The 13,866-nt window shown below is 43.7% G+C and overlaps 1 protein-coding gene across 1 annotated transcript; it reads right to left on the bottom strand.

The window, feature by feature from the left end:
* Positions 1 to 1,915: 1,915 nt before the first annotated feature.
* Positions 1,916 to 13,863, bottom strand: ITPA (inosine triphosphatase). Its single transcript, XM_081867382.1, has 8 exons — positions 13,627 to 13,863; positions 10,645 to 10,702; positions 10,499 to 10,563; positions 7,897 to 7,970; positions 6,674 to 6,705; positions 5,666 to 5,781; positions 3,383 to 3,459; positions 1,916 to 2,168 (listed from the first exon to the last, which is right to left on the bottom strand). Exons 1-8 carry the CDS (start codon positions 13,846 to 13,848, stop codon positions 2,045 to 2,047), a joined length of 768 nt encoding a protein of 255 aa, XP_081723508.1. The 5' UTR covers positions 13,849 to 13,863; the 3' UTR covers positions 1,916 to 2,044.
* Between the last annotated feature and the right edge of the window lie 3 nt (positions 13,864 to 13,866).

Below are 13,866 nucleotides of genomic sequence, written 5' to 3'. Positions count from 1 at the left end.
AATAAAAAATATTTAACAAAAATAAGAAAATACAATTTCTGCAAAACTTCCTAGCAAGCCCAAAGAGGCAGGCCCTGGTTAATAACAAATCCCATCATAGTTTTCCAACCCTGATTTTAAAAAGAAATAAATACTATTGAGCACTTTGCATTTTCAATTCACTTAAATCATTGTGGCATCCAGACTAGAGGACTCAAATGCATTTTGTTTCTGCTGCTCTACTCTTCAGCACCTTTACTTAGGAATAAACACCATAACAATTAAAATGAAATGGATAATATAACATAATAAAATGAGCACCACTTGCCATTGTTGATTGGCAAATCTGTTGTTTTCAGTTTCTTGTTTTCCAATCTTACATTCTGTTCTCAACAATTTCAAATCAGTTTGCATTTAAAAAAAGATCCCCATAAAAATGTGTCAGCATTATAGTGTGAATTTGTCCTAATGCACATATCTTTGTATGAAACATTGTCCAATATGCACAGCACTCTCTCATCATATAATGGGAATATCTCATTCTCATTAACAGATGCATTTCTTATGCACACTTAACCTGGTAATATACATCTGAACATATTACATGACTGCAGAACTGCATTGCAAAATTAAGAGAATGTTGATTACTTACGGATGACTGTGTTCTTGCACTCTGTAGGAAACTGTGGCTTAAAAGCAGGTTCGCCTTTAAATGTGAACTGAATCAAATTTCTTCCCCCTCCTTACTAATGCATATGCCTGGCCAACAACCGCTGATGATAAAACATTTAAAAGGAAAAGGAAAAATAATACTCCAGCAACCAGCTGTCACCACAGTGGGCTCCACCATGTCCATGTCAGCCCAGGTGTATATGTGGGGCTATTTGATCAGTAGCAGTCACCAGGAGGAGGGCAGAACTTTCCTACCAACATGTCAAGTACAGGAGTTCCCTTCTTTCTTCTGGAAGCTCACCAATAAGAATTAACAAGCATTTGGTCTTTTTATCACAGTATCATGTTGTGAGCAGACAGGCAACTCTCTGCAAGGATAGCAGATGCTCACTCTAATCCCTCCTCACTTCTGCAGCAAGATGTCCCTCCTCCTCTGCGTCTCCTGTGTTCTCTGACACGCTCGGACCTCCAAGTTCAGGGGGAGGGAGGGGTTCCCCCCACTCTGGATGGATGTATCACCCAGCTGCTCCCTCCCTTCTAGTTGCCTAGCTCCTCTCTCAAAGCTGGGTAGCTCCTTTCTGAACTGTGCAGCTTCTGTCTCTGCTTCTGGAAATGCTGGGAATGGGGGAGGGGTATTTCCCTTCCTCTTCTGTTAAGAGCTGATCTCCCTGTGATTGCATTCTCCAATCTTCCGATCCAGACCAGACCCTGACACAACAGTAACCATCACTGCAACTTACCAGCAGGGAGAAGCAATGAGGTCAGCATGGTGCATATGCACTGGCAGAGCCCATCTAGCACCATCTAGTGCATTTTCACCACGCTAAACTCTCTGCTGTCTCCCCCCACCCCGAGAAGTCACAGTGACACCACTGATTGGAGGTTAGGCAAGCCCCAATCATTTCCTGCTATCTGTGTGGTCATTTTGGGAGGTCCTGGGTTTTGGGGCCCCACTTGACCTGCACCACTGGCTCTAGTCACTTTAGCTTTTGCTTGGAAGAAGGTGCTTTAAGACATTTGTCTCTTTTCAAAATCTGCTCCTGATCCATTGTTGGTTTGCCTTGGAAATTCAAGGGCCTGTCTTGATAACAAAGCACATCAATCTAGTGTTTATTTTCCTAGTACTTGAACAGTTAATGCTTATTCTTGCATCTTCATTCCTGTATGCTTGAATTCTTCTAGTGCTTCTAGTGAAAATCTAAATCCTTCAACACATATTTGACATGCTGCCTTTTGGAAATAATTATTTCACAAGCAAGAAAGCTGGAAACACAGGTCTTTAAAGAAAATTAAAATTATTGGACATGATCTGTGCAGGCAAGTAAACGTCGATCTCCAACTTCAAATACAATTTTCTGTACAAAAGTCACAGGATCTCATAGACCCAGGCAGGCTAACTGGGACAAGATGTGGCCTCTGACAAGTTGTGCTCTTGAGAGAAATAGGTAGACAGTTCTTTCAGGGCTTTGTAACGATGAGAGATTGAGTTTTTCACTGACTTGGGTAATTCTGCATAGCTAAGGACAGAAAATGCAACATTATCAAGATAAACTGTAATAGTCCACCAATTCTGTAGCAGTTTTTTATTATTACTTTAAATTTGCACACCTCCCAGCCTAAAACACACACTCCTGAATTAGGAAGAATTATATTAGGCATGCAGCACTTCCCTTACCCAAGGCAGCCAGATTACATGAGCACTAACCAGAATAGCCAATGGTTAAGAGATTATGGGAACTGCAGTTCATGCCATCTGGAGGACACCATGTTGGCTCTCACTGGAGATCTTGGAATTTCACTGCTGTCAAACTACTGTAATTTCCACTAGACTCCCCCTGACAGTAACTATACAGTAAGCCTATAACTTACACACATTTAACTTGGGCACATTCAGATTTATTTGTTTGGCAAAATAAAATAAAATAAAATAAAATAAAATAAAATAAAATAAAATAAAATATAAAATATAAAATATAAAATATAAAATATAAAATATAAAATATAAAATATAAAATATAAAATATAAAATATAAAATATAAAATATAAAATATAAAATATAAAATATAAAATATAAAATATAAAATAAAATAGAATAGGGTGGGCATCTGGGGGAAAAAGACTTGGGCAATCCCATCCGTCATTGTACCCAATGTGTTTTGACTATACATGATTTTCATTTTAGACACAATCCTCACCACATAAGTTACAGGCTTACTGTGTCCACAAAGATTTCAGGGAAGAATTATGATTTCCTTGGGAAATAAACTGCATATTCTGTAGAACTACAATGTACAAACTAACCAGAGTACAGTAGTACCTCGGGTTACATACGCTTCAGGTTACAGACTCTGCTAACTCAGAAATATTACCTCAGGTTAAGAACTTTGCTGAGAACAGAAATTGTGCTCTAGCGGCGCAGCAGCAGCAGGAGGCTCCATTAGCTAAAGTGGTGCTTCAGGTTAAGAACAGTTTCAGGTTAAGAACAGACCTCCAGAACGAATTAAGTACTTAATCCGAGGTACCACTGTATTATTAAAATGTGTATACCTCCCTTCATCTGAAGATCGCAGAACAGTTTACAACAGAAAAGTACAAAATGAGAATACAAAATAGATAATAAAAGAAAAACAAACAAATAATTCCCTTCCCACATATACATTTTAAAAGCTATAGAGCTCTATGAACCCATTTTGGATATTTTACATAACAAAGAGACAAGTAGCAACTTACGTCTTATCATAACCTTCTGGCTGGAAGCATGGATCCCATCCGAAGTCTCTAGGTCCCCTTGGGTCAACTATATGTCCCTATAAGTAAGAGGGTTTTTAAAGAACTCGATTCCCATTCAGTGCCCGGCATAAAAATTAGTGATGTATAAGCCAGGCTCCACCTGTTGAGAATCCTGACGGTGCTTCAGAAACATGGAGGAAGAGCTGGACAGCATCAAAGGAAAGGTACTTTTTCTTTCTTTTAGTAGCTAGTTTCCCCTGTTCATGGATTTATACAAACATTTTACAACTGGCAGCTTTCTTTTTGATCCCTTTCTGAATAACCCCCAACATGAAATTTGTCTTTTTCACAGGTTCCATACACTGGGTCAATGTTTTCATCTAGTTATCTACTATGATCCCAAGATCCCTTTCCTACTCCATCACTGCCAGCACATATTCCATCAATGCAAAGCTTGCTCAGGACCATTTGGGTGAAGGAATTTGTTAAAGGTTCTATGAAAGTCCAAGTAAATAATGTTTTATCAAATCATCCCATCCACATGCTTGTCAATACTCTCAAAAAATTCTAAAGCAGAAGCCATTTTGATTCTACTTCAGCAAGACCTGTCCTTCTACTAGCCTACCATATTTACTCAAGTCTAATGCAACATCAAATCTAATGCGCACTTCAATTTTCAGAACCTTGAAACCAAAAAAAGTATTTGCTGGTGAATGTTAATGCGCAAAAAGTGCACTGAGTTTCAGCCAGCCAAGCAAGGGAGAGAGGGGCTCCATCCGGACTACACACCCCTTTCCTTCCCGACCGCCTGCGCTGTCTTTGGCTTCTCCTGCTCCTCCTCCTCCCCCCGCCCCTCTCAGAGCTTGTGCCAGCAGAGGGAGCTGGTTTTTTTACAAGCACACACACATTTTTCTCTGCTCCCTGTTGGTCCACCCTCTGTATCAACATTCCAAAATGGAACAGTGCCGGAGCTGTCTTGGGCCCTGATTTATCAGCCTGGCACTGCCAGTTGCAAACCAGGAGGAGGCGGCGTTGTAATCCAGGTCACCACCGCTACCTCTTTGGGGGGGGGGGCAAGAGGAAGCAGCTGGTTCTGATCTAATTCCTAACCTATTAACTGCAATGCACAACACAATGTCGAGGGATGCCTTTCCACTGCCTCCCTTGGATGAGGATGCAAGTTTAGAGAGAGGGAGATAAAGGGAAGCAAGTGCACCTTCTCTGCCTTATTGGGGGGGGGGGGATAGAAGATAATTTTCAATAGAAAGGTGGGGGGGCACAGAGGGAAGAGATCCACAGCAGCCTCTTACCCAGGGAATGGGACCCAAGGATGAGAAAGTAGCTAAGGAGTGGAAAAATTCGAAGTGTGTGAGAGTGAAAGGAGGAACAAAAAGAGTGTGAGAGGGAGAGAGGTGCCTTGGCATCCAGCCTCCCCGCTCACTTCTTCCCCAACACATGATGGGTAATTGTGAGGAGAAAGAAGAGAGGGAGGCAGGAGTGGCTATGGAAAAGGGCATTTCACAGCCCCACTCTGCCACCCCCACCCTGTGTGCGCTTTCCCCTCCTTGCTTCCTTGGGCAGCTTTGCAGGTGGTTTGAGGGCACCGAGGAGGGTGTGAGCCACCCTCCAAACATTTATGCAAATCCTAAAAATCACACACTCAGATATTATACCCCTGGAAATCCAGACATATGGCAAGCCTAACTAAACAGTCTTCCAGCCCTCGCTAGAACAGAGCTTGGACGCCCTCCTCCCTCAGCCCTTGTTGCTGATGGGAGACAGTGCTTGGATAATCTTGCTTAGCAGGCGTGTGCTGAGTGGTCACCACCCTCCTTCCCCCCCCCTTCTCAACCCAGCCCTTGAGAGCTTGGAGGATGCTGTTTACTGCCTTCCAGTCCTTGCTGGGACAGAACTTGGATGCCTCCCCCCCCCCCAGCCCTCTGATAGGGGACGGGGCTAGAGCTGGGTAGGCCCATACTGAGCGGTACTGCAGCCCAGGGATGGGGCTTGGAGGAGAGTGTTCATGTGCGCCGAGCCTGTTTACTCAAATGTAATGCACCTTTGAATTAGGGTGCCTAATTTGGCCAAAAAGGTGTATATTAGATTCAAGCAAATATGGTACTTTACCAAATCTCTGAAATAATAATATGTGATGCACTTGAACAGGCCATGGAAAGTATTACTACTGTTATACTGGCAAAACCTAGTTTGCTCAGAGCTTGGGTCCACCCTGCTCCATCATTAATCCAAAACCATCACTGTAGCAAAACCTCTTATACACACCTGAGTCTGGCCTTTGAACAGCTTCACTGGGTCATCTGGATTTCCAGTGCTATAGGCAAAGGTGCAGAGAGCATAAGCAGATTTATCTTCAAATCCTGCTAACAGTTTGTACAGCCCTAGGCCAAAGAAAAAGGAATGTCAGATAATTTCTTTTGGGGAAAGTGTTGCCCAACAAGCAGATACTTACGCAGAAACCAAGAAAACATACACATTTGGAGCATGAACAAGTGTCCCACGCACATCCCATGAATCCTATCATTACTATGAGAACTGTGCATTTCCTACTGTTGGAAGGCAGGCTGCTCTTTGGGATTCAATCAGTTCTGCACCCATCTCAGCACATATTGCTGCCTTGGTGGCCAAAGGTATTGTTTTCAGTGTTATTATTATTGTAAGACTGACATGGTCTTTTACACACTACTATACTAACACTAAGGTTGCTGGAAGCTGTAGCCCTGTAAGGACTAAACAACAGCTCCCAGGATTCTTTTCTTTGGGGGGGGGGGGAGAAGCCCTGTGCTTTAATGTACAGTGTGTATGCAGCCAGAAAGAGCAGACAAGGAAAGGGTTAAACACCCTGTTGCCACTTCTCTGATCCTTGCTGCCCCCTCTTCAAGCAGCTTTTCCTGTTTTTTTTTAGAAAGGGGGTACCTTCATCAGCATTTAAGGTCCTGTTAACTATGGTCCAGTTGTTTACCATTAACACGCTTAGCTGAATTATTTGACTCCTACCCACTTGTTCCAGGAAGAAACACATTACAATCCCTGGCTTGAATTCTGGAACTGTATGCCAAGGTAAATTCTACAGGAAAAGAAAAGCATGACTGCTTAAGAATGGAAAGCCAGGTATGGGACTGATGGCAGGGCCAGACTGCTATGGAAAGTGAGCTAGGCTGCTAGCAATACGTCTGGTCACTACAGAGCATCACTATACATTGCAGAAAAAAACAGAAAATTTCAGGAGAGGTGCCTCATCACAGAAGGAAGTAAGATGAAATACCAAATTACCTTCTGGTTTCAGCTTCTCTAGGAACCATTTTCTGAAATGAAAATTCAGGTTCAAATAATCTTCATTATTTCACATAAATAAAAGAAACAGTGAAATAGTATTTGATAAGCATGGAAACCTAAATGCTTTATTTTCAACAAACATTTCAATTATTTATTTAAACCAAAGTGACTAACTGTTGGCCTCAACTACTTTGCTGTCTGGGGCTGATGGGAGTTGAAGTCCAATGACACCTGGATGCCACAAATTTCTCACCCCAACGTGATACTGAGAAGCAAAGACAAAAAAGGCAGAAGGTGGCCTCTGAGAAAAAAGGGTAAGTGGTTTATGTTGTCCCACAGGTTAGCCAATTCTGATTTGATCACTGTATAGGCTTAGTTCAAGATTCCCAGAGTGACATACAATTTAAAATAATTTATTTTGTAACAACTGAAGTTTCTAGAAGTCTTCAACATCAGTCCCATGCACAACACATTGCAGCAGCCCATTAAAGAGGCTACCAGGGCATAGATTACTGTAATTTCCATTGCTTCTATTCATTTCAATTCTTTGTGAATTGTGCTAAATGGACTTGTGATCTACAGTATAAGTAAACACTAGTACAGCCAAAGAGGTTAAAGGCACTGCTTACCCCTCCTATTATCAGTTTGTTCTTGCTTGGGGTGCTTTTTGGGCCCACCAAGCAGGAAGAAAAAGAAAACCAATTAGGCTATAAATTTGCCATCCAAGTTCTTACTGAAATATAAGGATTCATGGACTTTGAAGCAGCACAAACTCAGGACGAAAGGGAGAAACGAGCTAAGAGGAAGGCATGTTTGGCAAACCCTCATCATAATCAACTCTTGCCCAGAAACCTACGTCCCCACTGTGCAAGGATATGCAGATGCACAATAGCAGCACTCTACCTACGGACTTTTCAGGGTACGAATGGCACCCCGAAACGGATTGCATTCGTAAGTAGAGGTACCACTGTATTTGCTATGCCAGATCAAGTCAATGAAGACTGTTACACAGGAGTAGCCAACATGGTGCTTTCCAGATGTTGTTTGATTACAACTCCCATCACCCCTGACCATTGCCCATGCTTCCTGGGGCTGATAGGAGTTATTTGGGTGACCAATCTAATCCATGTGTCAATGGATTCAAAGAATATTGTTAAACACTTTTTGACATTTTCCATTTATCAACTATACTCTGAATAAAAGCCTTAACTCTTACTTACATATATGGCCCTGGGAGTCCTCCAAGGGCTTTGAAACACAAACAAGTATCTTCGACAATAACTGGTCCCTGGATCTGTTGGTGAGAATACAGTGACAATTTAATTAATTAGACAGCAGAGTTTTCCCCCAATATTGTAAAGGGGCTTTGTATCCAAAAGTAAACATAAATCATCTTCCCAAAGAACTTATAAATATCTAATAAATAATAATAATAATAATAATAATAATAATAATATGCAAATTTATTGCAAAAGACACAGCTATGCAGCTGCTACATGGAAATAAGCAACATCCCCAATGTGTTAGGGACTCTGAGAGATTCACCTTCTTCAGGGGATAAGGTTGAGGACTCTGAAGTAGAAAGGAAGGGCATATGAGGGCAGATGCAGAAGTGTTTCCACCAAGCAAGCTGGGGGGGGGGCAATGCCTTCCTGGCCTGGTAATGTGGCACTGCCATCCTTGGACTCTGAGGGCTCCATTGCAGAAGCCCCTGTGAGACCACAGGCTCCCCTGCTCTGTTGCAGTAAGAGGCTCCTGTAATGTGCTGGACCCCATTAATTGAAGATTACCCTTCCAGAGCAGTTGGAACTAATAGCCAAGATGTAGTTGCTGCTATGATATAGAGCTCGGTATCGGTTTGTTGCTGATACCGGCTTTCATAGAATCATAGAATCATAGAGTTGGAAGAGACCACAAGGGCCATTGAGTCCAACCCCCTGCCAAGCAGAGTCTCCTTGTCTCCTTGCAGAGTAGGACATTTATGCAATTCAGAAATCCTTGTAAAAAGGCTTCAATACAAATGTGATCGAAGAACAAATAAGTTGACTTTCATAATTAATCATTCCTGCATTGCGGGGGACCCCTTGGGGTCCCTTTCAACTCAGATTATGAAGAAGTAATCTGAACTGGAAATTCTGTTCATCCTGGGACTTGTGTACAGTATTTTTTGTGTGTGAATATGATCTTTGCATTCTCTTCTGCTGCCTCTATCCAGTATGAAGAACTCCAAGAGAATCTCTCCAAAATGACTAACTGAAACTTGCCCAAATTTAATAAGGTTCAAATAACATGTTCCGTAAATCTTACTATGTATGCATACTGTCAAGAAAGGAAGGGCATACTGGGGCAACAAGAGAAAGTTCTCTGAATATATCAGTTTAATGAGCCCAATCCAGAGAGCCAAGCCTTCAGCACATGCAACAAGAGCTTTTTGACTGACTTTCTAAATCTACAGTGGAAGAGAGTATTTCAGTTTTGTGTGGAAGAGCAACAGATATGGAAATTCAGTCAAAATCATTTATTTCAGTCCAGATGTGTGCAAAAATTTGAGATCAGGCTGCATGCTACAACCAACAAAACACTAATAATATTTTTAGAAAAAGAATAGAAAACAGGAAGCATATAAGTGCATTTTGAAATTTAAAAATGTAGAATTCATTAACACAGGGTGCTGCAATGTTAATCAGCACAAACTGGTTTTAGATCCTAACTGAGAACAGGTCTGTTGGTGACTACTAACCACAACAGCCAAAATGAAAGCCTCCATATTACAAGACATTTCATATTCCTTTATTTCTGGATGCTGAAGACAAGCACCAAAGGACTGAGGAAACCCAGAAACCCAACCAGCCTTTAAAGTTCCCATTCAAGGTATCTAGTTGGACACTTTCAGCAGACAGGCTTACAACTAGACCACATTGATTGGATAACAGAATAATTATTATATTCCTAGCCATACATTGCTTTGTGTATCCATTATTCAGTTAATGAATTATATAATACAACTGATATACATAGCATTTTATAAACTCTAAGCGATTAGGTCTTTCTGCAGAGCATACAATCAGAATTCAGCACAAAGAACAGATAGTACGGGTAAGATGAGCATAAAGGGACCCCTGACCATTAGGTCTAGTCGTGACCGACTCTGGAGTTGCGGCGCTCATCTCGCTTTATTGGCTGAGGGAGCCGCCGTACAGCTTCCAGGTCATGTGGCCAGCATGACTAAGCCGCTTCTGGCGAACCAGAACAGCACATGGAAACGCCGTTTACCTTCCCGCCGGAGCGGTACCTATTTATCTACTTGCACTCTGACGTGCTTTCAAACTGCTAGGTTGGCAGGAGCAGGGACCGAGCAATTGGAGCTCATCCCATCGTGGGGATTCGAACCACCGACCTCCTCATTGGCAAGACCTAGGCTCTGTGGTTTAACCCACAGCGCCACCTGCGTCCCGAAGATGAGCATAATATGCATTTATTTCAGAAAGAGTTGTGTGTGGCAAATTTAGAGATGGTACATTTTGAACACACACTTAAAAATGTCTGGCTACTGAAACTAGATGCATTGGATGCAAACAAGCATTCTCTTTAACGACTCATAATGGCTTACAGAACTCCATTGAATATACTTCTCATGACAAACCCAGGTTGGCCACTGTACAATCCGTGAAATGGCACTGAATAATGTTAATGGGAACAGAATACTCTCTGAAAGGGAGGAAGATTGTAATAATTTTAAGTTTTTTTTCTGGCCTTAGATTTGTGCAATATTGCCCAAAAAGCTTTCAGAACTAGAGATCTAGAAGGGGGGGGGGGAAGGACCTGCTTAGCTGCTTCCTGGCACTTCTGGATAGAAATGTCATCAGGTTCCCCTTGGTACTCAGGCACTGTAAAATGAAAAGGTTGCAGTTAGCATATTGCAGGAACACTCAAAAAGTACACAAAGATGTAGTGAGGTATGAACTTACAGTCTATTTTCTTTGCAACCAGCCTGTATGGAAAGGAGTCACCTAGGATCTGAATCACCTGCAAAGATGAAGAGCACAGTAATCAGACTCCAATACAATACTGATGTAAGGCTGCTTCCACAATGGACATTTGCTGTTAAACAGCTATGCTTTGTTTACTCACTTTTTACATGGCAGCTGCTCAACTCCATAAACAATACACCCCCTCTCATTCTCCCCCTTGTTCAGGTCCCCCCCATTCGAAAACCCAGTTCACTCAGTGTCACGGTTACAGTTATGATTTTTTGTTTTCCTTCGATTGATTTGTGGCATCTTGTTGATTTTTTTGAAACTGTATTCTAAAAAATAAATTGATAAACATTTTTTTAAAATAAAAACCCACAATTTTTTTTTTTTACTCAATGGAATAGTTGTGCTATTTTCCCAGATACAGGCAGCCTATCACACTGCTAGTCTGGCCAGTAATAGCATTCATAAACAGCAGAAGTCCATTCTTTTATTTTCTATGGTCTGTACCTCCTCTTTGGGGATTTATTTTATTTATTAGTTTCATAATATGTAAAAAAACAAACCCTGAAAGTGGTTTAAAACAGTAAAATCAAGGGGGGGGGAATGCAACTGTATTTTAAAACATACAAAAGTTAAATTACTAAAACTGATTAAAATCACCTCAACTTTCTAAGCATCTTGGCAGGCTTCTCTAAACAGGAATGTTTTCAGCAAGCACTGAAAAGAGTACAGTGGTACCTCGGGTTAAGTACTTAATTTGTTCCGGAGGTCCGAACTTAACCTGAAATTGTTCTTAACCTGAAGCCCCACTTTAGCTAATGGGGCCTCCCGCTGCCGCCGCACCGCCAGACCACAATTTCTGTTCTCATCCTGAAGCAAAATTCTTAACCTGAGGTACCATTTCGGGGTTAGCGGAGTCTGTAACCTGAAGTGTATGTAACCTGAAGTGTATGTAACCCGAGGTACCACTGTACAGTGAAAGCACCTACTTTCAAAGAAGGCCAGATTTGATGAATGCATAAGGGTCGACTAAAGACACTGAGCTTTTTTTACAATTTTACCCAAAGCTTTTTTTTAGGATTTTACCCCAGGACATATACTGCCACGGGGGCCAGATTAAATTGACCGGTGGGTGAGATTAGGCCCCCAAAAGAGACTCTGGACATGCCTGACCTACTTGATCTCAACAGGCAAGGAGCTCCAAAGTGTAGGCACTGCCACATTGAACGAATGAGTTCTTATCAATGCAGAAAAGGTCTTATGTGGCACCTGTAGCAGTGCCAATTCCGCCTTTTGAAGTGGTTGAGTGGGCCCAGGTGAGGTAAGGCAATCTCATAGGTAAACTCAGGTAAATTAGTCCCAATTTGTTAAGGGCTTTATATGCTTGAACGTCAGATAAGCAACCAGTGCAGAACTCTGACCAGGGTGTTACATGCTGACAAGGCCTCACTCCAGACAGCAATTGTGTTGCAGGAAATTTACCTTTTGTCATCTTATATTTCCAAATAGTGTTGCCTTTATATCAAATTCCCCTCCTCCCCTATTGGAGAGGGCTCAGGACTGGGTATACACCGGGAGTGCAGTAAGAAAAAATGGCCTCTCCCCCCCAACACACAATGTCCTAATGAATATATTCATCTCACACACCACAAATGGGTGTCTCAATATCTCTGCCTTTCTCCTCCCTCTCTCAAACACACACAGGAGTTAATCTCAGATTAAGCCCCACATTGGATGAAAGATTCCCACATTTCAGGGGTTGGCTTAGATCAGAGGGTTTCAACCTTTCAGAGTCCATGGCCCCCTTATAAAGGGTTCCCTCAGCCTCCTCTCCTCCTCCTCTGGACCGCAGCTGCCACAGGCCTGGTCTTTGAGCCGCCGACCCCCCCCCCTCCAGGGAGAGGTGCTTCCTCACCCCGCCTCCTGGGGGCTGGAAAGAGGAGGCCTCGGCAGTGGGGGAGCGACCCCCTCGGGAGTCTGGGGCGGAGCTCTTCTTTAGGAATGGAGAACATCGCCCACACTTGCCAAGCTGCCTAGAATCATAGAATCATAGAGTTGGAAGAGACCACCAGGGCCATCGAGTCCAACCCCCTGCCAAGCAGGAAACACCATCAGAGCACTCCTGACATATGGTTGTCAAGCCTCTGCTTAAAGACCTCCAAAGAAGGAGACTCCACCACACTCCTTGGCAGCAAATTCCACTGTCAAACAGCTCTTACTGTCAGGAAGTTCTTCCTAATGTTTAGGTGGAATCTTCTTTCTTGTAGTTTGGAACCATTGCTCCGTGTCCGCTTCTCTGGAGCAGCAGAAAACAACCTTTCTCCCTCCTCTATGTGACATCCTTTTATATATTTGAACATGGCTATCATATCCCCCCTTAACCTCCTCTTCTCCAGGCTAAACATGCCCAGCTCCCTTAGCCGTTCTTCATAAGGCATCGTTTCCAGGCCTTTGACCATTTGGGTTGCCCTCCTCTGGACACGTTCCAGTTTGTCCGTGTCCTTCTTGAACTGTGGTGCCCAGAACTGGACACAGTACTCCAGGTGAGGTCTGACCAGAGCAGAATACAGTGACACTATTACTTCCCTTGATCTAGATGCTATACTCCTATTGATGCAGCCCTTTCTGAGGGCTGCCTCAGCGCCTGGCACCCAGCGCGGCCCCCCGCCCCGCCCCAGAGGCCCCTTCGCCCGCGGAGGCAGAGACGTGAGGGGGCATCCGAGGAGGGAAAGAGGCACAGAGGCCAGGGCTGCCAGCCGCACCCCGACCACCCTTCAAGGCAGCCCAGGGCGCCTCGGCACACTGCCTGGAGCCCCCCCCCCCCCACTCGAGAGCCCTCGGGGCTCCGCCGGGATGACGGCGCTCTCTCTCTCTCTCTCTCTCTCTCAGGCCGGAGAGCAATGGCGGCGGCGGCGCCTCAACCACCTGGGCCTTGGGAGCGTTTCCAGACCCCCCTCCCGCCGCTTCTCCCACCTCCTCCAGCTTCTTGGCATTGCCGGTGACGAAGACCACGCTCCTCGTCGCCATCGCGGCGCCTCCTCGCCTCGCCCGCCCAATCCCACAGTTGGGGCCCAACTGCCGCCGCCTCCGCCCGCTCGAATCGGGCCAATGAGAGAGACGGTTATACGGCCGGTGACTGACGGTTGGTTCCTCGGTTGATTGGTGGGGAGCAGTGACAGGCAACTCCGCCGGCATCCAATGAGCTTAGAGAAC

The sequence above is a fragment of the Podarcis erhardii genome (assembly GCF_964252035.2).
Source record: "Podarcis erhardii genome assembly, chromosome: 6".
In the NCBI taxonomy this organism is placed as follows: domain Eukaryota; kingdom Metazoa; phylum Chordata; class Lepidosauria; order Squamata; family Lacertidae; genus Podarcis; species Podarcis erhardii.
This window is presented reverse-complemented; position numbering and strand designations above follow the sequence as displayed.